Genomic DNA, 24,993 nt, shown 5'->3' on the forward strand with positions numbered 1-24,993 from the left:
ATAATAAAGAAAAAAACGTCTCAATTAACTTATAAGTGTCAAGTTTTATTTTGAAAAAAAAACCCAAACAAATAAAATGTATTTATATATTTGAGAAATTATTTATTTCTGTAATTATTTAATTCCCTGTTTAATTATTATCTATTATTACCTATCCAAAAAAAAAGCAAAAAGCCCAAAAAACAATCTTTAAGGAAATTAATACATTTTATTTATGTATATTCTATTTCTGTGCATATTTATTTATTTCAAAAATTAAACCTGCATATTCATTAGATAATTGAAACTTATCGTTTTATTTTTTATTATGATTTAAGTTATTTTACTTATTTAGTTATTTATTTTCATTATGCCAGATTTGGTCCTCCATATATACACTCAAACATTCATTCTTCAGTCAGGTCTCTGAGACCTAACAACCAGCCAATCAGCTTCCTCTAAGCTAGCGCCTGATTGGACAGAGTGCCCTGATGCTGGTGAGCCGCAGCCAACCAGGAAAAGTGCAGAGGTCTAAATCATCCACAGAGTAAACGCTGCAGCTGTCAATCAAAAACATGTCACAAACAGTCTGTCAGTCAGGTGTCCTTGTCGTCTGAAACATGTCGTTGCTGGACGTCCCCATCACGCACCCTGCCTCTGGGACGTGAAGACTGGACCTCTTCGTACGGGGGTGGTGGGTTGTCAGGGCTGGACAGGAGGGGGCGGTGGCTGCTGTCTGATTGGCTGTTGTGAGGCGACGGGTGGCAGCTGGGATCTTCCTGAGCCAACAGGAGCTGGGTGGGTCCCGGTGCTGAACAGGCAGGGAGGCGCTGCCCCCAGCTGCCGTACACTGCCTCCTCGTAGGAGGGGAGGGACACAGGAAGTCCATCCACCATCAGGTCGAGCTGGTCTGAGGATCGACGGCTGCCAGGACACACAGAATGGATTACAGACACTGAATCTCCCGACCTCTGACCTCACTCATTTCAATATAAGGTCCAGTTTCACTTGCTTTCCTGAGAAATTGTGTGGAGAAAATCAGTGATCCCCAACTTTTTATTGATATAACACCACAGACTCTATAAAATAATGGCCATAGCTACCACAGTGCCACCCATTGGTTTGTGGTCTCTCATTGTGAAGCCTCAAAATTGGCATTTCAGCATTGCAATTTTGTATTTTGGAGCCAGAATTTAACATATTTGGACGAGAAGGTGGAGTTGAACAATAGTGAGGGGTGAATCTGACTCATAAACCCTTTTAACACAGAGATGGCGCTATAGAGCCTCTACAAAGTCCCTGCTGCATGCCCCCTTTACATTTTTACACAGAAAGAAACAACAGCAGCATTATGTTGCTCCAGTGAGTGATGTCAGACAGCATGCCGGCATTGTGGAGTCAAAAGAGGTGTAACATTTAACACAACAGCATCGGCCTCTAGTGTGACATAAAACATATGCCTCAGCAGCGCTTTATTAACAACAACAAAGGCATAACATGTCAGTAACAATCATTTACCATCCCTGTTATAAGGCAATTGATCTCGTCCTCTGCTCAGAGGGTAAGGGGCTGCAGAATATCATTGTTTTCCCAATTTGTGGACATTTTTAACTCATTGAGTGCCATTGACGTATATATACGTCATTCAAAAGCCAACGCTTGATTCAAAGATTCAAAGATTCAAAGATTCAAAGATTCAAAGTGTTTATTGTCATATGCACAGTATGGAAACATGTTTCCCTGTACAATGAAATTCTTACTTTGCTGTCCACAGAATGCCTAAAAAACGTTTAGCAAATATAAAAGAAATATGAAATAGAAATTTAAAAATTTAAAAATGTAAAAATGTACAATAGAAGAAATTTAGAAATTTACAATAGAAGTAGAAAGAACAGTGCAAATAAAACAGTACAGTGCAAATTTGAACAGTGCAATTGTGCATGTGCAAACGGAATAGTAAACTGTCTGGTACAGTTATGAGGTCGTGTATGTGAGGTAGTTGCTGTGTGAACTCCTGTCAGCAGTTTAGGAGTCTCGTCAGCAGTTTAGGAGTCAGTTTGAGTGCCATTGACGAAAAAAGTGTGTTTTTGGTGGCTGGCACAAGGGAGCGCTCTCACGCTCCCTTTGTGTAATTTTGGGGCTGCTGGGACTCGTAGTTGTAGTACAAAAGATGGTAGATCAAAGCATGAAGTGGAGTAGCCGGGATCAGAGAGCCGAGCAATCTGTACAGAGGTGATTCAGACCTACAGCAATTCAATATCGGCATAAATGCCCCCCAAAAAACCGAGAAGGTCAAGGGGCCATTTTGATCAATGGCCCCTTGAAGAATGGAACAAGGTGCAAACAAACGTTTTTGTCCACGACGAAAAAGAGAGTTTCTTCTTTCATTTGAGCTACTCTGTGTTTTCAGAGTCTTTGTACAAAATATTGTGTGGGTCTTGAAAGATGACTCAAAATGGCCAGAAAAGCTGGCACAAGCCACTTTCCATTAATGTAATAGGGCCGGCACTCAATGAGTTAAACACTGTTCCTCTTCTCTGAGTTAGCCGTTAACTGCTACTTTGTAAATCTGCTGCTGTGGGTCACGCACATTCCTGTTCTGCTGGCTTTATCAAACACAGTTTTGGCACTGTTACTACCTCTCATGACGGATTAAAGGCTGGACCACTCCGTAACCTTTATTCTGCTATTGTATCTTTTATACAGAACAGCAAGGCAGCATACGACATGAAATTCCCCCCTTGAACAGGGAGTGTAAAAGGGGCCTCTGGTGCTATGCCTTTGTTCCGACAGCCCAAAATTCCAAACATTCCCATTTCTCTGAAAATACACACTCCCTGTGGTTAGTTTTAGTTTCCCAGCGGCGTCTGAGTTAACGGTCCCTCCTTTTCTACTGGCTTTTGTGCCACCTAACAAGGGTGTTTTAAACCAAAACATAATCTTTAAAAACATGATCTTTTTCTAACCACAGCCAAATGTTTTTGTGCCTAAACCAAACCACACATTTAACACTGTGTCAATGTATCCACTACAAAATAATGTACAAATGTAAAGGATTTGTGGTTATACAAACATTTTTTGATGTGTATTCTTGGAAAACAGGACTGTAGAGCAATTGGCTTTTGTTTTTGGGATAACAGGCTGTTGGATAAACAGGCTTTTGGTTCAAAGGGACAAGTTGTGGTCTAACAGGGCTTCTACATTTTGGGAAATATGAGCAGTCATTGTTTTGGTGTCAAGTGCACGATAATGAGCTGATATCAACAGGCAATATGTAGCTCTAGCAAAGCTCTTCAAACTTCACAATAGAAACAGAAGGTTTGTCTTGGATTAGCATTGTTGGAATACCAGATGAACATAATGTGGACTGACAGATCACAGTTTCATACTCTTCAATCTGTCCACTGAGCAGACTGCAGAGGACCCAAAGAGAAACTGACTCAGTATTTAGAGGCCAGGTGTTACAGTAGACAAGTGAATATAAAGATAAAAAACAACAGCATAGTGTCTGTTTTTCAAAAGACAATATTCCCCCTCTCACTGGAAACCACAGCAGTAAATGATCTTCTCACCTGTGTGATTGACAGGGGCAGAGGCGGGACTTGACGACCAGGCAGGCAGTGGTGGTGAGCAGGAAGATGGACACGCCCACCGCTGTTGTCGCCATGCTGGGCACTGAGTTATTCACTCTGTCGCCAGAGTTCGTGTTAACACCATCTGAGGAGGAGGCGGCAAAAATGTTAAAAGGAGAAACATCAACGAGACACACCAGAAACTGACCAACGATCTGCTGAGTAAAAAAAAAAAAAAAAAAACCCACACAGCTGTTTGAGCTGTCAGGTGAAATCCCTGTCTGTATGACGGTGGCAGAGCTTTTGGCCCAATCCAGCGGGGATGGTTTTTAGTCCATTCAGACCTCCCCTGGCTCTGTTTCCTCTTTCTTTCTTTTCTATTACTGCTCTCTGGCATTCATATTTAAGTCATAATTGCTGATCAGTGACCCTAGGATCCTCATTGAGTGCTTATCCTTTTCTGGAGCATAAGTTTCTTGTGTTTTAGTTGAATTAAGTTGCACTTCAGACTCTTCTCTGGGAAGCCGCCTATAAAACTTACCTGCTCTGGATAAGTTTCAAACTCAACATTCCAAACAGATTTTTTGTTTTAATATCAATTAATTAATTAATTAATTTACATGAAGTTTACATGTTTTGGTCTATAAATTATGAAAATCCAAGATGGCATGGATTCGAACCTTCAATCTTTGGTTCACCACATCACTGTTTCCGCACAGCCTATCCACCATGCTTCCGGCACCACCTGCATTGGATCCCTTTCTCCGTGCACATTTAACCTTTTCAGTTAGACTTTAAAATCCACCTTATTGAATCCATCCCACCAAATTTTAGATTTGAGTTTGAAGCATGACAGAACAAAAAAGGAGGTGATGTCTGTGCCCTTTTCAGGGACAGATTTCTTTGTAAGAAGCTGTCATTTGGTGAGCTTTTATTTTTTGAATATATGTCCTTTAAAATGGAAGTGAAATTCTCTCCATGTATCTTATATAAACTTATTTACAGGCCACCAAAATGCTCTCCAAATTTTCTTGATGGTTTTACTGAGATGCTTTCAATTATTTGCACAGAATTTGACTGTGTAGTCATCATGGGTGATTGTAATATATACATGGATAATGTCTGTGAGAAAAATGCCACACAGCTTTCTGCAATACTTGAAACATTTGATCTTTGTCAACATGTGAGAGAGCCGACCCACATTAGAGGACACACTCTAGATCTAGATCTCTAGATCACTAAAGGTGTTAATATTTCAAATGTCACTGTGCTGGATGTTGCGCTGTCAGACCATTTCTGTGTATTTTTTGATCTGTCAGTAACTCCTAAAACTGTCCACGGATCAACAAATGTTGCAAAAAGATACTTCAGTGAGAATACCGAATACTTTTCATGGAATCCATCAAATTTAAAACTGACACAATCACAAACCATGTTGATGATCCCTTGAACTCCTGCACTTCTGATATTGCAAATGTAATTAACGCCATAACTCCTGTTAAGTTGAAATAATAAGTAAAAGGCAAAAGGCACCGTGGAGAAACACTCCTTCTGTAACAGTCCAGAAAAGGGAGTGCCGAAAAGCAGAACGAAAATGGCGTAAGTCAAAGCTTCACGTTCATTTTGAAATCTATAAAGAAAATGTATGCATTTATAATTTGACCTTGACCTCATTTTTCTCTGAGATCATCAAAAGAAACAGTAACAATTCACGTGTGTTATTTGCTACTGTGGACAGAATAACTAACCCTCCTGTTCCAATATCTCCAGAACTGGTTTCCACCAGCAAATATAACGAGTTTGCAGACTTTTTTAATAGCAAGGTTCAAGGCATCAGATGTGCAATTAACTCTTCAATGCCAAAGAATAATGTTCCATCACTGCAGGCTTCCCAAGGTAGCTTACTAAGTATGGAACAATTTAAGGCCATCAGTGACAAATCACTGGAGGAAATTATCTCCAGTCTCAGTTCCTCCACCTGCTGCCTTGATGTTTTATCCACTAGCTTCCTTAAAACTGTTCAGAGCAGTCTGGTAAAACAGCTTATAGCTAATCTGTCTCTCCAATCAGGCACTTTTCAAATGCTTTGAAAACTGCAGTCATCAAGCTTCTCCTAAAAAGGACCAGCCTGGATGCCACTGTACTGAACAACTATCGGCCGATTTCAAACTTACCATTTTTCAGTAAAGTTATTGAAAAAGCAACTTAGCAACCTTTTAAAACTAAACAATTGCTATGATAACATTCAGTCAGGTTTTCGGTCCCATCACAGCACTGAGACTGAACTCATAATGGTAATAAATGACATCCACCGATTCCGGCAAAGTCTCTTTTTTAGTGCTCCTGGATCTAAGTGCTGCCTTTGAAACAGTGGATCACACAATTTTATTAGAAAGACTAGAAAACTGGGTCGGACACTCCGGCATTGTCCTTAAATGGTTCAAGTCATATCTTCATGACAGGAAGTACTTTGTCTCAATTGCACACTGTGAGTCAGAGAAGATGACTATGACACGTGGGGTCCCACAGGGGTCCATTTTGGGACCCTTCATGTTTAATCTCTATATGCTTCCATTAGGCCAGATTATGCAAAATAATAAAGTAACCTACCACAATTATGCAGATGACACACAGATATACATAACACCTTCACCAGGTGATTATGAACCTGTAGAACGTCTGTGTCACTGTATTGAGCAAATCAATGATTGGATGCATCAAAATTTTCTCCAACTCAATTGAGATAAGACCAACGTCATTGTCTTTGGGCCATGGAAGGAAAGGTAGACTGTCCACACTCACCTTGAATCCCTCTCTTTCATAACCCAGAGTCAAGCAGGAAACCTCGGGGTTATCCTGGATTCTGATTTAAATTTCCACAGTCACATCAAATTAGTAACTTCATCCGCCTATTATTATTTAAAAAACATTGCCAGAGTCAGAGCAATAATGTCACAGCAAGATCTTGAAAGGCTCACCCACGCCTATATTTCCAGTAGGTTAGATTACTGTAATGGTCTGTTTGAAGGCCTTTCACAACAAGCTGTTCGGCAACTTCAGCTTACTCAGAATGCTGCTGCGAGAGTCCTGACAAAAACTAGGAAATATGACCACATTACTCCAGTTTTAAAATCCTTACACTGGCTACCTGTCACTCAGAGAATTGATTTAATTAAATTAAATTAAAAATCTGCTTATCTACAATCACTCTGTTCTCTGCTCAGGGCTAAAATATATCTCTGACATGCCTGTGACATATGAATCTTGTGGGACCCTCAGAACATCAGGGGCCGCCCTACTGGACGTCCCAAGAGTCAGAACTAAACATGGTGAAGCAGCGCAAACCTGAAATAACCTCCCAGATGACGTTTGACAAGCCCAGACTCTGACCACCTTTAAGGCAAAGCTAAAAACATTCCTTTTTCACACTGCCTACTCCACCTGCTGACTACCAACTTATTTTTAAACTTGATTTTAAATCATTCTAAATTGTCTTTTTATCTTTGCACCTCTTGTCTGCACTTTTTAAATTTTTTTTTCATTAAATTTTTTTTTTATCATTTAGTAATTGATTTCACCTTGTATATCTTATCTCTTTCTCTTTTATTATGTTTTTACATTTTATTACTCTGTAAAGCACTTTAATTGCCCTGTGTAGAAATGTGCTATACAAATAAAGCAGCCTTGCCTTGTAGTAGTACTAGTGGTGGTGGTAGCAGTAGTAGTAGTGTCTAAGAAATGTTCCACAAATTGCAAGAAATACGTAGATTTTGAAAAAAAAATAATTTAAAAGCTAGGGGGAAAATGTCTAAGGAAAAAATAAAAAATTCAGGGGGAAAATGTGTATGATTAAAATAATTAAATTTGAGAAATTATGTCAGAAAATTACTTTAATTTTTAAGCACATTTTCCAAGTTCCGTTTGGCTCGTTGTTGTAATTCTTCTTATTATTTTTTTAAATTTAATTTATAAGTATTTTTATTTAATTTTCAATTTCTTTATAAAAAATTAATGACCCAACAGAAGCTATGGATTAAAGAATAAAAAAGTGTTTGCATGTTGCTAGCATAAAGTTAAAAGTGTTGGTTTGGTGGTATATAAAAACATTTAAGAGCTCAAAATGTGACAGGAAACAACCACCTGTGCGGCACCACTGTAGGAAAAATCTGGTATTCTCTTTTTACAGGAACACTTAATCAAAAACATGATCTATCAGAGTAGGTTTTTTTATCTTAGTGTGCGGTTTCGGTGTGCCCACGATGAAGCGATATAGCTTTCCATGAGGCTCTGCAGCATCGACACAGAGGAAATGTTTTATGGTTATTACGGTGGTTTCGCCCGCTTCCGCTTTCTGCGCTCTGACTTCCTGTTGCAGCGCGTTATGGTAATGGCGACAGAGGAAGTCGAAACTGGTCTGAGGAAAGAGAAGCTTCTAGTTCTGCTGCAGAGTCTGCAGAGTGCCTCTGTTAAATAGGTCAAAAGATGAATGCTGTGTTTGCATTTGACAGCTCAGCCCCAATACTTGATGTAGAGGAGTAGAAGAAAGTAGCATAAAAAAACAACTCAAGTAAAGTACAAGTACTTCAAATTTGTACTTTAGTTTAGTACTTGAGATAAATAAACTTAGTGACGTTCCACCAGCGGCTGCTGAAAAGTCCTTTTTGTTGATGCTCACAGAGTCAGACTACATCTCATGTCTGAAATGAGCCATTCAAAGTCTCACTGGGAATCAAACCTCATCACCTGACAACAACGATGACTCACCATCTGCTTCCTGAACTCTCACAACAAGAAGACACTGTCATTAAATGACTAGTCACTGAAGCGTCAGGGTCAACGCTGCGCTGAGTCATGACTGGATATTATAAACTGAGCTAATCACTGAGGAACGCCGCAAAGCCCGGGGCTGCTGGGAAATGTCAGAAGATGTTTAGAGTTGTAAGCGGACATCTGATTACTAAGAAAGAGTTTTAAAGTACCATGACTTTCATCTCAGGACCCAGAGAGAGCAGACAATAGAAATATTAGAGCCTTTTTTTTAATGAAGCACAAGCTAAATTTGATTTCCTGTAAAGTTGCTTTACACCATTGAGATCCAAACAAAATCATCTCACCTCTGCCTGAATTACACAAAGCCAGGTTTTCATCAGCCATTTTTTTGAAGTGAAGATCCTGAATTACACATTAAGAAAGGTTTTTGTGATTTGGGTTGCCAGAGGCTTCAAGATACCCAGAGGAAGATGGGAGGAGTTCAGATCAAAGCAAGTTCTAACATTTGAGAAGCTGAAACCTCAAAACAATTTATCAAGATGGCACTGCCATCGTCTCCAGATGAACTTATATCGCTTATATCTTGTTTTCTTTGCATTATTCATTGACTTTTCAACAAAGCATTTCAAAGCACAATGTAAAGATATGCTGAGTAATGTGAGTCATTGATTCTTGCTGAGGAATTCACTTGCACCTAAATCATCAATTAAGAGAGCTCACTTCATACCCAGACACTCGAAAAACATACAAAAGTGATACATAACTTGGTGGAATCCAGACTTACCTCTGATGGGGATGCAGGCTGGTATTGCAGGCTGCCACCTCCCATAGCGACATCTGGAGACGCGCACTTTGTTGTTGAGGTGGTACCCCGGCTCACAGAAGATGTGGATGGAGCTCTTGTGGGTGAAACCTCGACACGGTGACGGATCGCAGCGGAAACCTCCATGTTCAGGCACCAGAGGATAAGTGCAGTTAGTCAGTCGGCCTGCAGAGACACAAAACACAGCGATTAGAGCAGGTTTTTACAACAACATTGTGTTTGAATTCAAGGTTATTGTCAGAATTGAAACCATTAATTCCTTATCCTACAGATTCCATCAGTTCTGCTCCACATGCATGTTTTCTGTCAGTTATTTAAACCTCTTAAACCTGAGCAAATTGGTTTGATTTCCTTTGAAAACATGGGCGGAAAAAAGGCAAATTAGCAACTCTGCATGGAATGTTTTGTAAACTGCAAAAAATAGTAGATTTAGAATTTTCAAGAAAAAACTAGAAAAAATGCCCAGAAAGCTAATAATATAATTATCATTATAATATATTTAAAAATGTGATGCAGATTTTTATATCTGCTGCACATTATACATTATACATTTTATTTTTATTTTTACTTTGCTTTTTTTTAAATCTAATTTTTATTTTATGTTTTTTTTTTTTTTTTTTTACTAATTTTTTAGATTTTTTTTAAGGTAATTTCTTTTTAAGTTGCTCATTGCCCTTTTCAGCATGTTTTTGAAAAAAATCAAACCATCTGCTCAGGTTTTAATGGGTTAAAGAAGAAGTAAACGTCTGCTGCCACTGACAGAAACTCTAGAAAAATTGAACTCATCACTCATCAATGCATTGTAGTATTCAGACACTTTACTTTAATAAAAGTACTAATACCACACTGTGAAAATACTCTACTGTAAGTGATGAGCTATTTGGTAAATTGTTTAAGAAAAATAGATTTGACCAATTATTTGGAGATTTTACAATGCCATATCAGAAAAAAAAAACAATTTATATAATCATAATTCCCATTTCTAAGCATTTTAACTCTTTGTAATTGGAGCAAATTGGCTCTTTCAAAACAAGCGAAGAAGGCAATGAGCAAAGAAAGAAAAAAATGACCCAAAAATTAGCAAGAAATTAATAAAAGTATAATTATTATTATATTATATTATAATTATTATTATAATATAATAAAAGAAAAGAAATGTACCAAAAAAATAATATCAAAAAAGAAACAGAGAAAGTTAAAAAAGAAAAAGACCTAGAAAAGAGCTTAATTTAAAAAAATAATAATTTCATAACATAATTTTGAATAGAATTGATTTTGTAAATATAGATTTTTACAAGCTTTATTCTTTTTTCCCCCTTGACATCTTTCCATAGCTTTTAAAAAACAATTTTCTAAAATTTTCTACTAATTTCTTGCAATTTATGGAATATTTCTAACCAAGTTGGTCATTGTCTTTTTCTCATGTTTTTTCAATAAATCACACCAATTTGCTCACAGCTGAAAAGTTTAGATACTTGTAAACAGCGTCTGCAAGAAGCACAAGAAAAGTAATTTTGCTCCAGTTTTTTTTTTTTTTTTTTTTTTTGTTAAAGCATTGAAGAATTAATATAAGACATCTTAAAATCAATTAAAGCCTTTTTCAAGACTTTTTAAGGATCTGCATCACCCTGCGTACTGAGAGCTCTTCCTGCATCAAAACATTGCCCACAACCACCTCTGCCTTACACAACGGGCAGCTGTGCCAGCACAGCCAGCACTGTTACGTACTTCCTCTATTTCTTCACCTTAAAAGTCTGAGTCTGCAGAATTACGCTTTCCACTGCCACCGCTCACTTCTTCACCCCACACACCAACACGTGAAGAATAGGTCAAGTGTAAGAGTGGAAAATCACTAAAAATGAAGCTATAATGAGAAAAGTCTGAGTGATTTCACAACATGAGAGAAAAAATGTTTTTATTGTAGCTACAGAAAGTTGATCTCAGTATAAACTGTACTGATCAGAAGAGGAAGAGCAGACAGTCGAATTTTGGATTTCTAAAACAGAAAGTGCATATATTCTGAAACACGCTGCCTAAAGCTGATTTAGTGTATCACCATCAGTCATCATTAAAGTGTGCGAACACTGTGTGCCACTGATGAACTTCTATGGTCATGAGGAACCAAAGAAGAAACTAAATGAATGAATCAATGAATGCATGAAAGTTCAGGTTTGGGCATACTGGAGGGGTCAGGTCGTACCTGCTGTGAGGAGCGGTGCGGAGGTCAGGAGGAGGAGTCCACAGACCAGACTGACGCTTCCACACAGCGATGGATACAGGACCGACGCAGACATCAAACCAGACTTCCTGAAGACACAACAGAGACGAAGAGTCAGAAAAAAAGAAAAGATGCACATACTTTAAATACAATCACACACACACACACACACACACACACACACACACAGATGTCGGGTCAAAGTATCCTTCACCCACAAAATAATCATTTGCATATCAGATACTCAACTACAACAAAACTAAACTGCACAAGTTGTCTTTCAGCTGTCAAAAGTGAAACTGTCACCTCACTCCGTTTACTGTGTAAGCACTGACCGACAAACACCTGAGAGCAGCAGCTGAGCAGCAAACAAAACAGAAACACACCACCACAAACCCAAACACTCATCGCGCACCATCCCAGACACACAACCTCCTGAGCCAACAGATCCAGACCTCTACTGGGTGGCAGCTGAAATGCCACAGTGTGTTTCAGTGTGAGTGTGTGTGTGTGTGTGTGTGTACGTTCTGCTGGCTTTAGTGTGTGTTTTATTGTTTTCATGTCATGAAAAATGCTAGTCATCTCTGGAGCCATGAAGGAGCAAGGGAGACCCCCCCCCCCCACCTCAGCATGCCAGTCTCTCTCTCTCTCTCTCTCTCTCTCTCTCTCTCTCTCTCTCTCACACACACACACAAACACACAAACACACAAACACACATTCACAGCTCCATCTTATGTGACCACAATCTGTGTGGGAGGTCTGCGTCTTAGTCATCTCAGCACTCTGCGGTATTATAACTTCTGCTATAACATTTCTGAAGTTGAAAACATAATTATCGTGACTGCAGAAGATTAAAATGGCTTCTTGTCAAATAAAATTAATTAATTCAGCTCTGTTTCAATCAAGAAGGACATATAGTGTTGGAAGAAGTAGTCAGACCTTTTACTGAACAGTTTGAAACATAGACACATTTGCTCGATTTATTTCAAAAACATGGCAAGAAGGCAAGAAGCAACTTAAGAGGAAATGACTCATAAAATGGCAAGAAAAATAATTTTAAAAAATGAGAAAATTACCTAAAAATGCAAAAACAGAACAAACGAAAAAAAGGAAAATAAAAAAGGAAAATAAAAAAAAGAAAAATATAAAGAAAAAAAACAAAGAAATTACATAAAAAAAGAAAAGCATTACTTTAAAAAAAATCTGTAAAAGTGATTTTAAATGTATAATTATGATACTTAAAATTGTAGTTGTCTGGACATTTTTGCCCTAGTTTTTTTTTTCTTCTTTTTTTTTTTTTAAATAGCAATACTACTGTGTAAAATACTCTTTTACTCTCTACTACTCTTTTATAACTCTACTTCATCCCCAAAATGACTATTTTATGGGTTGGCCATGCCATATTACCTTGAATTCATGAAGAAAACTATTTCTCTTGCATGTGTTGCACCCAAGAATCACTTCGGACTTAGGGTAGACATATATCCAAGGAGCAAAGAATTATTCTGAAATATGTATAAAAAAACAATCACTGGCTGTTCAGTTGCTCTCTCTCTGTTCAACAGCCAACTGATCACACCCAAATCAATATCAATATATCAAAACATATTTACACATTCATTTAAAATTCTAATGATTGGTACATTACAAAAACATTAAATCTTTCAAAGTAATTATACATTCTATTTACAGATCATTAAATTAATTCAAGGAATTATGCAAAACTACACAGTACAAGCAACAAATTAAAATAATAATTTCCTACATGTTCCCTTTACTCTTTTAAGCCTACGGTTATGCTAAATACAATGTATCAAACTTTCTATTTACAATGAAACAACTTCCTGTCCTCTCCTCGCATGCCTAGCTCTTGACCTGGATGTTTATCGTTGCTATGCCAACAGGTCTTGGCTACCGCTAGTATTCAGAGGCTAATCTTACCCCAACCGCTAAACAATTTAAAACCGAAACGAAAACATCTAACGATTGGTACATTCCCCCAAACCTTAACTAGTGTTTAATTAGAGTCCAAATTGTCGAAATAAAACAAAATAAAAGCTTAAATCCCCGAAGATGCGTTACCCGTTAGCGACCGTTACGTTAACCGGTAACAAACGTAACTGAATATTAAAACATAATATCCTTAAACAATACAACAAATAATAACAATAAAACACACAGATAGATAAATCAGCAAATGTGGCCTACTCTATTTACCATATGGGGTTGTTTTGATTACGGTTTACCCACCTGAAATATATATAAAAAAACAATCACTGGCTGTTCTTCAGTCTCTCTCTCTCTCATTCTTAAACGGCCAACTGAAGAACGCCACCAGAACCCTGACTCTATACAGGCCAACTCACAGGTGAGCCGGGCACTTCTCACTTCAACAGAAATGATTTTTAATTAAATTAGTGGGAGGGGGGTCTTATTTAACATTAAGAACGTAATATACATATAAAATAACAGAAAAACAAGTGGGTAAATACATGATAAAAATATTATGTACCACACATGCCTCCATGGAAAATCTTGAACATATTAATTTATTTAAAAACAGCAAAACTATACAAAAATATTTCCCTAAAAACTCTCACACAACTTGCGCAGTATAATCCAAGTTTAATTTTTTTTAAGTCACCAAAAAACCCTGGCATTGGAGTCTGGCATTGAGGAGAGCATGGACAGTTTTTCTGTTCAGTTTTAAATTGTAAGTTTTTTTTTGAAAAATCATGTGTTTAGGAAGTATTGCACATACGACTCAATAAGACTTGGATTAAACTGCACAAGTTGTGTGAGAGTTTGTGAACACATTTTTAAGACAGTTTTGTTGTTGGTAAATGTGGCCCCCAACCAATCAACACACCAATATGTCTGCCATTCACCATAGAGGCATGTGAGAAAAACTAATTTTTTTGCCACAAATTCAAGTCACACAGCATGTTTGTGCTAAATGTGAGGGAATTCCCTCAAGGTGTTCTTGATACATTGCAGTTACGCGAATGGGATGGATACATGGTCTCAATGACCTTTGACCTGCAAATTCTAATCAGCTTATTGTTGAGACCAAATGACATTTGTGTCAACTTTGAAAAAATTCCCTCAAGGTTTTCTTGAGATATCACGTTCACCAGATTGCGACAGACGGGGTCACAGCGACCTTTGATAGCCAAATTTTAGTAAGTTTATCCCTCACTCAAATCGGAAGTTTTAACCCAAATTTTAGGAAATTCCCTCAGGCTGTTCTTAAGATATCACAATCAAAAGAATGAGACAAACTAGGTCACAGCAACTGTTGACCTTTACCAAAATCTAATCAGTTAAACCTTGAGTCCAAGTGGACGTTTGTACCAAATCTGAAGAAATTCCATCAGGCTGTTCCTGAGGTATTGCAGTCACCAGAATGGGACAAATGGACAGCCTGAAATCCCAGTGCCTCCGGCCACTGCTTGGCTGTGTCTCAGAGCTTTTTCTGTCTTGTCTTCTCACCATCATATTCACCTTCCCTTCACGACTGAGGTGTAATTATGTTACAACAACAGAGACCTCTTTATCTGAAGATGCATGGTTTCCACCATTGTGCTTGTGACAACTTGACCTATATTTGATGGAAGCCCTTCCTGGTTCTGTGTACAGGATCTATGTTATGTTAAAACGGGACTATAAACACTGCTGGCTCTTACTTGGAAATATTTTCGGGCACACAGGAAGTGATGCATTTTATGTTTTCAGCTACAACAGCAAATTGTTTGGCGACAACAGAGAAGGAGCTGGGCAGTGAGCACCGACAGAAACTTCCACTGGGAAAAAGAGTCAGCCGGTTTGTAGTAATTAATGTCGAGTGTTTTCACCCACTGAACCACATGTGACGGTCGGGTTGATCAGTAGCTATGTTGGTGACTCTGCCATGCTGAACCTTGCTCTTTCTGCTCTGCTGCGTAACTGAAACCAATCCCTGTAGAGTCTGAAGTTCAATGTTTTTATTTTTCTCTTTAATGAAGTAATGACCCATTTTTGAACTGACTGATTATTCAGAGCTTCAACATGATGAAAGCCCAAAGACTACAGTGTAGAAATACTTTGTTACAAGTAAAAATATTTTTGCATCAAAATATAATGAACCCGTAGGGCCTGCTTTAATATTACACACACTGGTATCGCTCTGTGCACAAAATGTGCTTTTCTAAATAAAACTTTAAAATAATTTATACATTAATATTACTTTCTACTTTAATCAAGTTTTTTTTAACCTACATCAGTCCTAATCATATTTATCAAATGTTCATTAATTTTCAGAATTTTGACCTTTAAAATGCCAGGTTTTTGTCATGATGCCACTTTGTTTGTTAGATGAAAAAAAAAGACTTATTTCAATATACTACATGCCAAGTAGATATTTTTGGATTTTTGAAGCATGGGATATGTCAATGATTAGAAGCAACATTTACTTTTATACATTATTATTTTTGCGCAGTGTCAAATGGTCACACTCATACCGCTCTGCCCAGTTATGTTCTACTTTTAGTGAGTTAATTTTTTAAACCAACATCAGCCCTAATCATAAATATGAAATAGTCATTGATTTTCAGGTTTTTGTCATGATGCCACTATGTTTTTAGATGGGAAAACTTTTATTTGGATTATCACAGCCTGGGATATGTCAATGGTTAGCATGTATTTTCTCCATATTCCAAATGTGGTAAAAATGACATCATCAGGTGGAAAAAAATAAAAAGGTCAAATTCCAAGGCAAAAGCACAGAATGACACCCACAAATAAAACAAAATGTGTTCATAATTTATACATAGGCTGTAGCATATAACCTCCACCTGCTCAGTGTGACTGATGGGATGCTTTGGATGGCCGGCGTTCACAGTGTGACACAGAGGAAGTGCTGATGCTGCATGTTGCTGAACAGGTCACAGGGACACAGCTTCTGTTATAATGTGCTGCAGCAGATTTGCTTTGAAGTTTTAGAGCCATGAAATACTTCATGTTCAAAGTAAAAGCCGGTTGGAATAAAAGCTAATTAAGTCATGAAATCCACTGAAGACTGAAAGAAGCATAAACACATTTATTTTTGGATTGCAGGTGGTTCACCTAGTGATGATTAATAGCTGAAAGTCAGTGATGTGCTCATATTATACTGATCTTAGTTGTGGCTCTTGATTAACCCTTAAACCTGGGCAAACTGGCTTGATTTCTTTCAAAAACATGGGAAGAAGGCAATGAGCAACTTTAAAAGTAATTTTCCCAAAAATTAGCAAGAAATTAGTAAAAAGTACAAGAAGGTTTTCTGAAAATTACTGTATAAATAAATAAATAACAATAAATAAAGAAAAAAGAGGAAAGCAAAAAAATAAATTAACTGGAAAAAATGCTTAGAAAATGATATAAATTCTGTAAAATAATTTCAAATATCTAATTATGAGAATGATAAACATAGTTTTCTTGACAATTTTTTTCCTCCTTTTAAACATTTTTTTTCTAAATCTGCTTATTTCTTGCAATTTACAGGACATTTCCTGCCAAGTCCCTCATTGCCTTTTTCTTATGTTTTTGAAAGAAATCAAACCAATTTGTTCAGGTTTCAAAGGTTTAACCCTTTAGAACCTGAGGACATTGTTTTGATTTCTTTCAAAAACATAGGGGGGAAGCAACAAGCTACTTAAGAAGACATGGCCCAAAAATAAAAAAAAAAAAAAAAAAACCCATAAAAAAAATTACAGGAAAATAAGCCAAAAAAGGAGAAGATAATTACCTTTAAAAATTGCTGAAATATGCGTTTATTTTATTTTTATTTTTATTTAATTTTCTGTAACATAATTTTAAATCTGATTTTTTTTTTCTAATTATCCTCCCCTCTTTTTTAAACAAACAAACAAATTCTTAGGTAAATAAATTTTGCAATTTGAGGGACATTTCTTGCAAAGTTGCGAATTGCTTTTGTTCAAACATTTATAAAAGAAATCATTTCATCAGTTTGCTCAGTTTTTGAAGGGTCATATAGCTTGTAAAAGGCGTCTGAACTTAGCACAAGGAAACTGAGGTTGTACTAGGTTTCAAAGGTTTAAATTACTTGTGAAAGGCGTCTGAATGCAGCACAAGTCAAGTGATGTCGATCCAAGTTTCAAAGGGTAATGTTCCTACAGGTAAATCAGACACTGTATTTCATGTTACTTATTTCTTAAAACATTACTGTCTTTGGTTTAGTGCTAAAGTGATTTTCTGATGTGGGAGGGGAGCTGCTGCACTCCCACAGAGATAAATTAAGTTGTATTTTTAAAGCGAGCCAGGCGTTGAATAGAATAGAAGAGAAATATTTTATCAATCCCGTGAGGGAAATTGTTTTGTTGCAGCAGAAAAAGAAGACAGTAGCGACTGAATGAAATATTTGTTAAAAAGGGCAAAATAATATTATATATATATATGTGTGTGTGTGTGTGTGTGTGTGTGTGTATATATGTATGTATGTATGTATGTATGTATGTATGTATGTATACAAAGGAAACACTTAACATTGAATAAAATAAAATAGAATGAATAAAAAATAACAACAATAATAATAATAATATAAATAATAAGATATGTAAAGTATGTACAGTATGTACAGAGAATAAACAAACAAACAAAATGCCTAAAAGATTAAAATGAGCAAAAAAATTTTAAAAAAGAAAATTTTAAAAAAGAAAAAAATGTGCAAATAAATGTGCAAAACACCAGCCTTCATATTTCAGTGGTATCTGTTTGTCAAGTGGTGCCACTCGAGGTGAGGGAGAGTCACAACAGGTCAGCTGATCATAAACACACAAGGTTACACAAGCCCGGGAATATAAGCCCATTTTACACAAAGGTCGCGCCCTAGAGCCACTAACAAGCCTATCTGTCGCCTTACATTTTTACACAGAATGAAACAACGGCAGCTTCATGTCACTCCAGTGTGTGATTTTAGACAGCATGCCAGCATCCCGGAAATAAAAGAGGCATAACAGGGTTGAAGTTTAACACAACAATGTCAGCCTCTGGTGTGACATATAACATATGTGTGTGAACCACAACAGGAGAGTTTGAAGCAGCTGTTAGCAGTTGCAGACTGTGAGATTTTAACAGTCTTATAGTGCAGCTACACTGCCACATGGATTTTAATAGACGGTTTTTACGACATAAAGTTTGATGTTTGCAGACTGTGCGATGACCTCACCTACTGAATCGCAGGCTACAACCTACGTCCATCAACATTGACACACAAGAACAAAACACCGTTGGCGTGCGTCATCTGTCTACGTCACTGTAGTGGTCAGAGCAAAATGTACTTTAACTGCACACTGTAGGTTAATTTAGACTGAAGATATTTGCACTGAAACTTTAACTTCTGTAAAACTGTACAATTCCTTCACTGCACCTTTTTTACATACATTTTGTTCTTTATATTCTATTTTTAGTTTTATATTTTTATATTACTTCTATATTTTTATCTTATATCTTATTCTATTTAAAAACAAATTGCTATATTGGCATTTATGTTTGTCAAAAAAAAAATTAAAGAGGAGGAGAATGTGGATGCTGTCATAACTGGGGAAGAGGCCAACCTGGCACACCAATTTTGCAACAAGCTCAAAACCTTTATTAGCATCTACTAGCATTTTACAGGGTGGCGCTGATCAGTGCGTCATTTCATGCTGCATTTCTATTGGTTGGTTAGCAGACATAGGTCGTAATGTGGTCATCCCAAATTTATGACACTGTCAGTATTTTATCCCAAGCTGTCTTTGATCTCACAACTGAGACAACAGCCATCATGGACCCTCATGGCTGTGCGACCACCGTTTTAGAGCCATGACCAAAGGGCCACGTTTCTTTTAGGATGGTCATCTTTCGTCTGGGACAGCCCAAAATCGCACAGTGTATATACCAGGATCATAGACTGTATATAAAGATAGACAACATGACAGCTCCCCCAAAATGTGGCTATTCCATCTGGATCGCCCCCTGGTGTCTGTCTGCAGTATAGGTCATAAAGCCGCCCTTCCATGTGAATGAATGGGACATGTGCCAAACTAAAAACTCAAACTACACACCAAATAAATTTTTCGCATAAACAGTTTCTGTCACTGAAGGTAGTTCTTATCACCCTGATGTTTGTTAAAGTGATTGTTTTTATGATAAGTTTTTAACAAGTTATTAAATCATACAAAAGGGGGCTTTCCCACCATGACTGACAGCTATGACAGCCAATCCGTGCGCTCACATTCAATGGAGCTGCTCACAATTGGTCGGACCAGACGCAGGCTCGAAATGACATCACCCTCGCAAGATGGCAATGCCAATATCCTGGATATGTTAACCTCACCTAAGTATAGCGGGGGTTAGTGGGGGTGTGTCATCCATCTTTATATACAGTCTATGACTGGGCTTTACTCAAAGAATTACTCAAAGAACAGCAGCTGATGTTCGCAAATTGGGGAGACAATGAGGTCCAGGAGCTCCTAGCAGAGGACAAGATCAGCCACCATATAACAGAAACAGTAAATGACTGTTGCCATGTTGTGCCATTGCTGTTTATAAAGCACTGCTGACACATGTGTTTAATGTCACACGAGAGGCAGATGCTGCTGTGTTAAACATCACGCCTCTGTTGGTGCTGAGATGCTGGCATGCTGTCTAAAATCACACACTAGAGTGGTGCATTTTTACCAGTTTAAACCACCAGTTCTGTTGTTTTGGAAAGATAGAGACCTCTGCGGATAATTAGGTTCCTGGTAAAAACCTCCTGATGATAAACAGTTCATGTTTGATACATGGGAGAGGTTTAAACTGGTTGTAGGCTGCAATCCTCACCAGATGTCACTAAATCACACACACTGCTCCTTTAAAAAACCTGATGTCCCTGAAACAGCGAAGGACCCCTCAAACCCTTTAAAACATGGAACAAACTTATAGGGATAGTTGAGATTTTTTTAAGTGGGGTTGTATGGGGTAGTCATCTATAAACTGTAAATAAACGTACAATGGACGTCAGCTGACACACACTCAGTTTGAAGAAGCAGACAGGAGTCAGACATGGAAACATGGTGGGCTCAGCCAAAAACACATATTTTAGCCAGCTAAAAAGAATGATATCAGTTTGAACACTACATTGAGAGGTTGTTTTTTTTTTTACAGCTCTACCTTTCTGTCACAGTGATTTCCAACAGGGAGTTGAAGTAGTTACATCGCTCTCTTCAAAGCCAGACTCCATTTAGAAAAACAGTGACTTAAAATCCCTGAGCACAGGGGCTGCTGGTGTACCACTGCCTTGATCACTTAGTTTGTGTTTTTGTGTGACTTTGGCAGTTAAAAGGGATAATTCGGATTCACCAAAGTCACACAGAAACACAAACTAACTAACTGATCAAAGCAGCGGTAAATCAGCAGCTACTGTTTTCAGTGAGCTAAACAAAGCAGTGAAAATACTCGTTTTCTGGCTTGATTTTGTTTTTTTATTACTTGTTTTTTGTGTAATTTTTATTATTATTATTTTATGTTTTTATTTATTTTCTATATTTTTATGTACAAGTCGTGATTTAATGACCATAGATGATACTGTTTAAGTATCAATAAAACACTGATGACAAAAAAGAAAATACTCTCAAGTGCCTATAGCATAAACCTTAATCTGTTGCAGATTATTTTAGTTGGGACTTTGTTAGGCTAAAATACCTTGTGTTGCTGACTCCATCTACATCAGTACATTGCTTAGTTTCCATGTCAGACTCCAGCCTGCTTCTCCAAACTGGGGGTGTGCCAACTGACATACTAACATCTACTGTATATAATACACTGACTACGGATAAACACCTCATACAGCCCCACATTCTCTGTTTATAGTATCACATGAATTATGTAAAAAGCTTTTTTGTTCCTCAGTGGAAGCTTCAGGTGTTCACATTAACATTCCTGTCCACTGTATCTGTAGATTTCTTATTTTTACAGTTTAAATAAGTACATTCAATAAAATATAAATCCAAGTACACTACATGTACTGTAGCTCAGTGATACTCAACTTGTGGTCTGTGGTCCAAAATCTAGTCCTCGAAAGGATGTTGGGTGACCCCTCCCAAACATTTTCCATTTGTTTTTAGTATACATAAGGTGACAGAGTGCATAACACAGCATCAAAATAGAGCTTAGAGGTGGGTGGAGATCCTCGCACCACCCTACAGAGGTCCTAGCTAAACCCCTAATGTCCTAAAATTCTAGAAATTTACTAAGGTCTTAGAAATGTCCTAAAATCCTAGAGATATCTTAAAATCCTGGAAATGTCCTGAAACCTTGAGAGTTGTTGTAAAATCCGAGAAATGTCCTAAAATCCTAGAGATATCTTAAAACCCTAGAAATGCTCTGAAATCCTATACATCTTAAAATCCTAGAAATGACACAAAATCCTAGAAATCACAAAAACGTGCTTAAATACTAGAAACATCCTAAAATCCTGGTAACGTGCTGAAAACCTTGAGATGCCCTAAAATCCGAGAAATGTCCTAAAATCTGAGAAACATCCTGAATTCCTAGAAACATCCCTAAAATACTACAAAATTCTTAAAACCGTAGAAATGTCTGAAAATCCCTGAAATGTTCTTCAATTCTAGAAATGTCCAAAAATAAGAGAAATGTTCTAGAATGTGAAAAAACACCAATCCAAGAAACATGTATGGGACTGGCTCCTGGCCTCCTGTCATTTTGCAAAGGTGGCCCTTAAGCACAGCAAGCTGAGAATCCCTGCTGTAGCCTATCTCATGTATACTTAGTATAATTTATTCAAGCACCGTCTGCACTGTTGTATTATTGTTTACTTTTTTTTATATATAGGCTATATATTTAGTATGTACATAGCAGTTAAGTGTTTGTTGTCCTTGTCTTTGGCTGTGTGTCTACTGAGAGTCAAATACCTTGTTTGTGGTCAACGAAGCTGATTCTATGATTCTCTCTCTTCTCGATGTAATATCAATAATAAATATTCTTGTTTTCTCTGCGTCAGGTCAAAGCTACAATTTATTTTTATCAAATACACAACAAACGTATTTGTCCACACAGATAATCGATTTTTGTGATTTCAATCACCGGCAGACAAAGTTAAAACGCCTCCTCTCTCCTGATAAAAAACGATCCAACAGGGAATAAAAAGGTATGAATGTCTGACCTGAGAGCCGCGGAGGAGGCAGCAGCGGTGGGTCGAAGCGGCCGTTAAGCTGCAGAGGAGCTCCGGAGGTTTTTACCGGCAGATCGGAGGAGGTGAAGCGTTTAGGAGGATTGACAGATGTTCGTCCGTCTGCTGACGCTCCTGCCGCCGCTCCTGCTCGGCAACAAGTGGGACTTTTTCGGCTGCTCTCGTCCCTGACTCATCGATCAGCTGTGTGTGACGCCGAGCATCCAGCCCTCTGATTGGCTGCCGAGAACTGCCAAACACCGCCCATCTGCGCGGCTCCGTCATCTTCTGGAAACGCTCCCATTCTGTTCTCTCTCTCTCTCTCTCTCTCTCTCTCTCTCTCTCTCACACACACACACACACACACACATACAGTCACTTATTAAGAAGAAGGAAATTGTGGCCAGTTCCAAGTAAAAAACAAAAATATACAACTGAGATACTGCATTAAAATAGAAATACCACTACCGATAATTGTAAACAGATACACAACTTCCTGTAAACCTTTACTCCACAGAGGGATTCTGAACAGGCTACCAGGGACACATACATGAAGGGGTCCAAAGTGCCAGGGGCTCCTGGACTTCATCTGCTGAATTAAAAATGTTACATAAACAGAGAGAGAGAGCAAGAGAGAGAAAGAGAGAGAGAAATACAGACACACAAACTAACTACAAAGAGACATAAACTACAACTACAAAAAAGAAAGACACAAAATTACTAAAGAGACAAAAACACCTACAAGGATACATAAAATTACTACAAAGCTACATAAAACAACCACAATGAGACACAAAATTACATCAAGGAGACAAAATAACTAGAAAAACAGGTAAAACTACATGGAGACACAAAACAAATAAAAAATACACAAAATTACCTCAAAGACACAAGACAACCAACAAAGAGTCACAAAAATATGCCAAAGAGACAAAAAAAACAACAACAAACAAACAAAAAAATGACAACAAAAGACTTTACAGAATACAAAATGACAAAAATGACACTGGAGTCTGACTTGGAGGAAAGCAACCCAATGGCTTCACGTTCCCGTTGGAAATCACTATTTGACATTACGGTAAAGCAGTGAAAATATTCTCAATATAGTGAACACTTCAGCTGATCATTATGTGTTTATGTGGGACTGTTATTTTGGGTGGCTGAAATACTTTTATCTGCTGTCCTTGTCCACAGCAGAAAAGAGCTCTGTTTTTACCTCTGACTCCAACCTGTTTGTCATTTTGCTGACTGATATCTACTGAAAAAAATATACAATTTATGGATAAGTATCTCATACAACCCTACTTCAAAACTTCTGAATTATCCCTTTAAATCAGCTGAAAATCCTCCTTTTTTTTCTTTTCGTTGCGAGTCCAAAAACACACACACACAGGGACCACAGACACAGCTGACCTGTGGTCTGTACCTGCTGTCATTGTTTGAAGGGGCCCATCCGCCACTGTTTACAGTCAAAGCTGCAGAGTTGCAGCCCGCAGAGCCGCTGCCTGCTGCTGCTCACTGACTTCCACTGACTCGACGGAAGTGCTAAAAATACGAGCGTGCTACCTGCCACTGTGATGCAACAGAGTTTCTTCAGGGTTTCCACTGAGCAGCAGCTCATCAGGCGGCATGTGGGAACTGTATCAGACCTGAAATCAGATAGATAATGCAAACTTATCAGTTTCTGTCTGTTACAAAGCCAAATGCGTAACTGCAGAAAATGGTAAGATGCTCAGAGAGCTGATTGTAAACAATGGATTTAATATAAGTCTTGCAGTGTGGCTATAGAAAAACTGACTTAGATACTTTTAATGAGACATGGACACCTTTCTTACATTTAATTAATAGTGAGTGTGTTTATGCCTGTGATTAGGCAAAGACTGGTGCTACCACTATCACTTCAGGGTAGCTTGTATCTTATACAGCTTCAGTAAAATAGTTCATAATAGGAAGACAGAATAGGATGATTACTGTTTTGCAGCTGATTTCTAATTTATTAAGAAATTATATTTATGGGATATTTGGTTTTTAATGTTTATATGTAAGCATATGTGTACAAGTAGATTTTTTTTCATTGAGATCAATTTTTTAAATTGTCATTTGGTTTATTTTTTATGTATTTATCAGTTATTTATATATTTGTCATTTAATTTATGTTTTTTTAAATTTTCTTTTGTCTTTTTTCTTTGTTTTTTTGTCTTTATCTATAATTTGTCAGTATTTATTAATTTCCATATTTTTGTTTGCTTTTGCTTTTTATTTTTTTGTAATGAAAAATATTGTTTGTATTTTACTTAAATATTTGTATTTTTAAAAATTTTCCTAACTATAAATATTTGCTATTTATATTTGACAATACTATGAATGTTAGTTCTGTTTATTCAAAATGAACAAAAAGTCAATAAACGTAATTTAAAATAAATAATTAAAAATAGGTCTGTT

General features: G+C 37.4%; 2 protein-coding genes across 3 annotated transcripts in view; both read right to left on the minus strand.

Annotated features, from left to right (window-relative positions):
* Positions 1-511: 511 nt before the first annotated feature.
* Positions 512-22,714, minus strand: LOC121943317 (sushi domain-containing protein 6). 2 transcript variants are annotated; one of them, XM_042486831.2, is made up of 5 exons: positions 22,546-22,714; positions 11,345-11,451; positions 9,106-9,309; positions 3,552-3,696; positions 512-903 (listed from the first exon to the last, which is right to left on the minus strand). In XM_042486831.2, exons 2-5 carry the CDS (start codon positions 11,436-11,438, stop codon positions 576-578), a joined length of 771 nt encoding a protein of 256 aa, XP_042342765.2. In that variant the 5' UTR covers positions 11,439-11,451; positions 22,546-22,714; the 3' UTR covers positions 512-575. The 2 variants fall into 2 exon arrangements, with proteins under 2 accessions (XP_042342765.2, XP_087935458.1); XM_088079332.1 differs by lacking the exon at positions 22,546-22,714 and adding an exon at positions 12,771-12,859.
* A 323-nt stretch (positions 22,715-23,037) lies between these two features.
* The window catches only part of pak4 (p21 protein (Cdc42/Rac)-activated kinase 4), a 55,965-nt gene continuing 54,009 nt past the window's right edge, over positions 23,038-24,993 (minus strand). Inside the window, exon 12 of the mRNA XM_088079330.1 lies at positions 23,038-24,200. The gene's annotated coding sequence lies outside the window, so the exon portion shown is untranslated. The remainder of the gene's footprint in view (positions 24,201-24,993) is intronic.

Source organism: Plectropomus leopardus, chromosome 6, assembly GCF_026936395.1.
Source record: "Plectropomus leopardus strain MGB_pleo_1.0 chromosome 6, ASM2693639v1, whole genome shotgun sequence".
Classification (NCBI taxonomy): Eukaryota; Metazoa; Chordata; class Actinopteri; order Perciformes; family Serranidae; genus Plectropomus; species Plectropomus leopardus.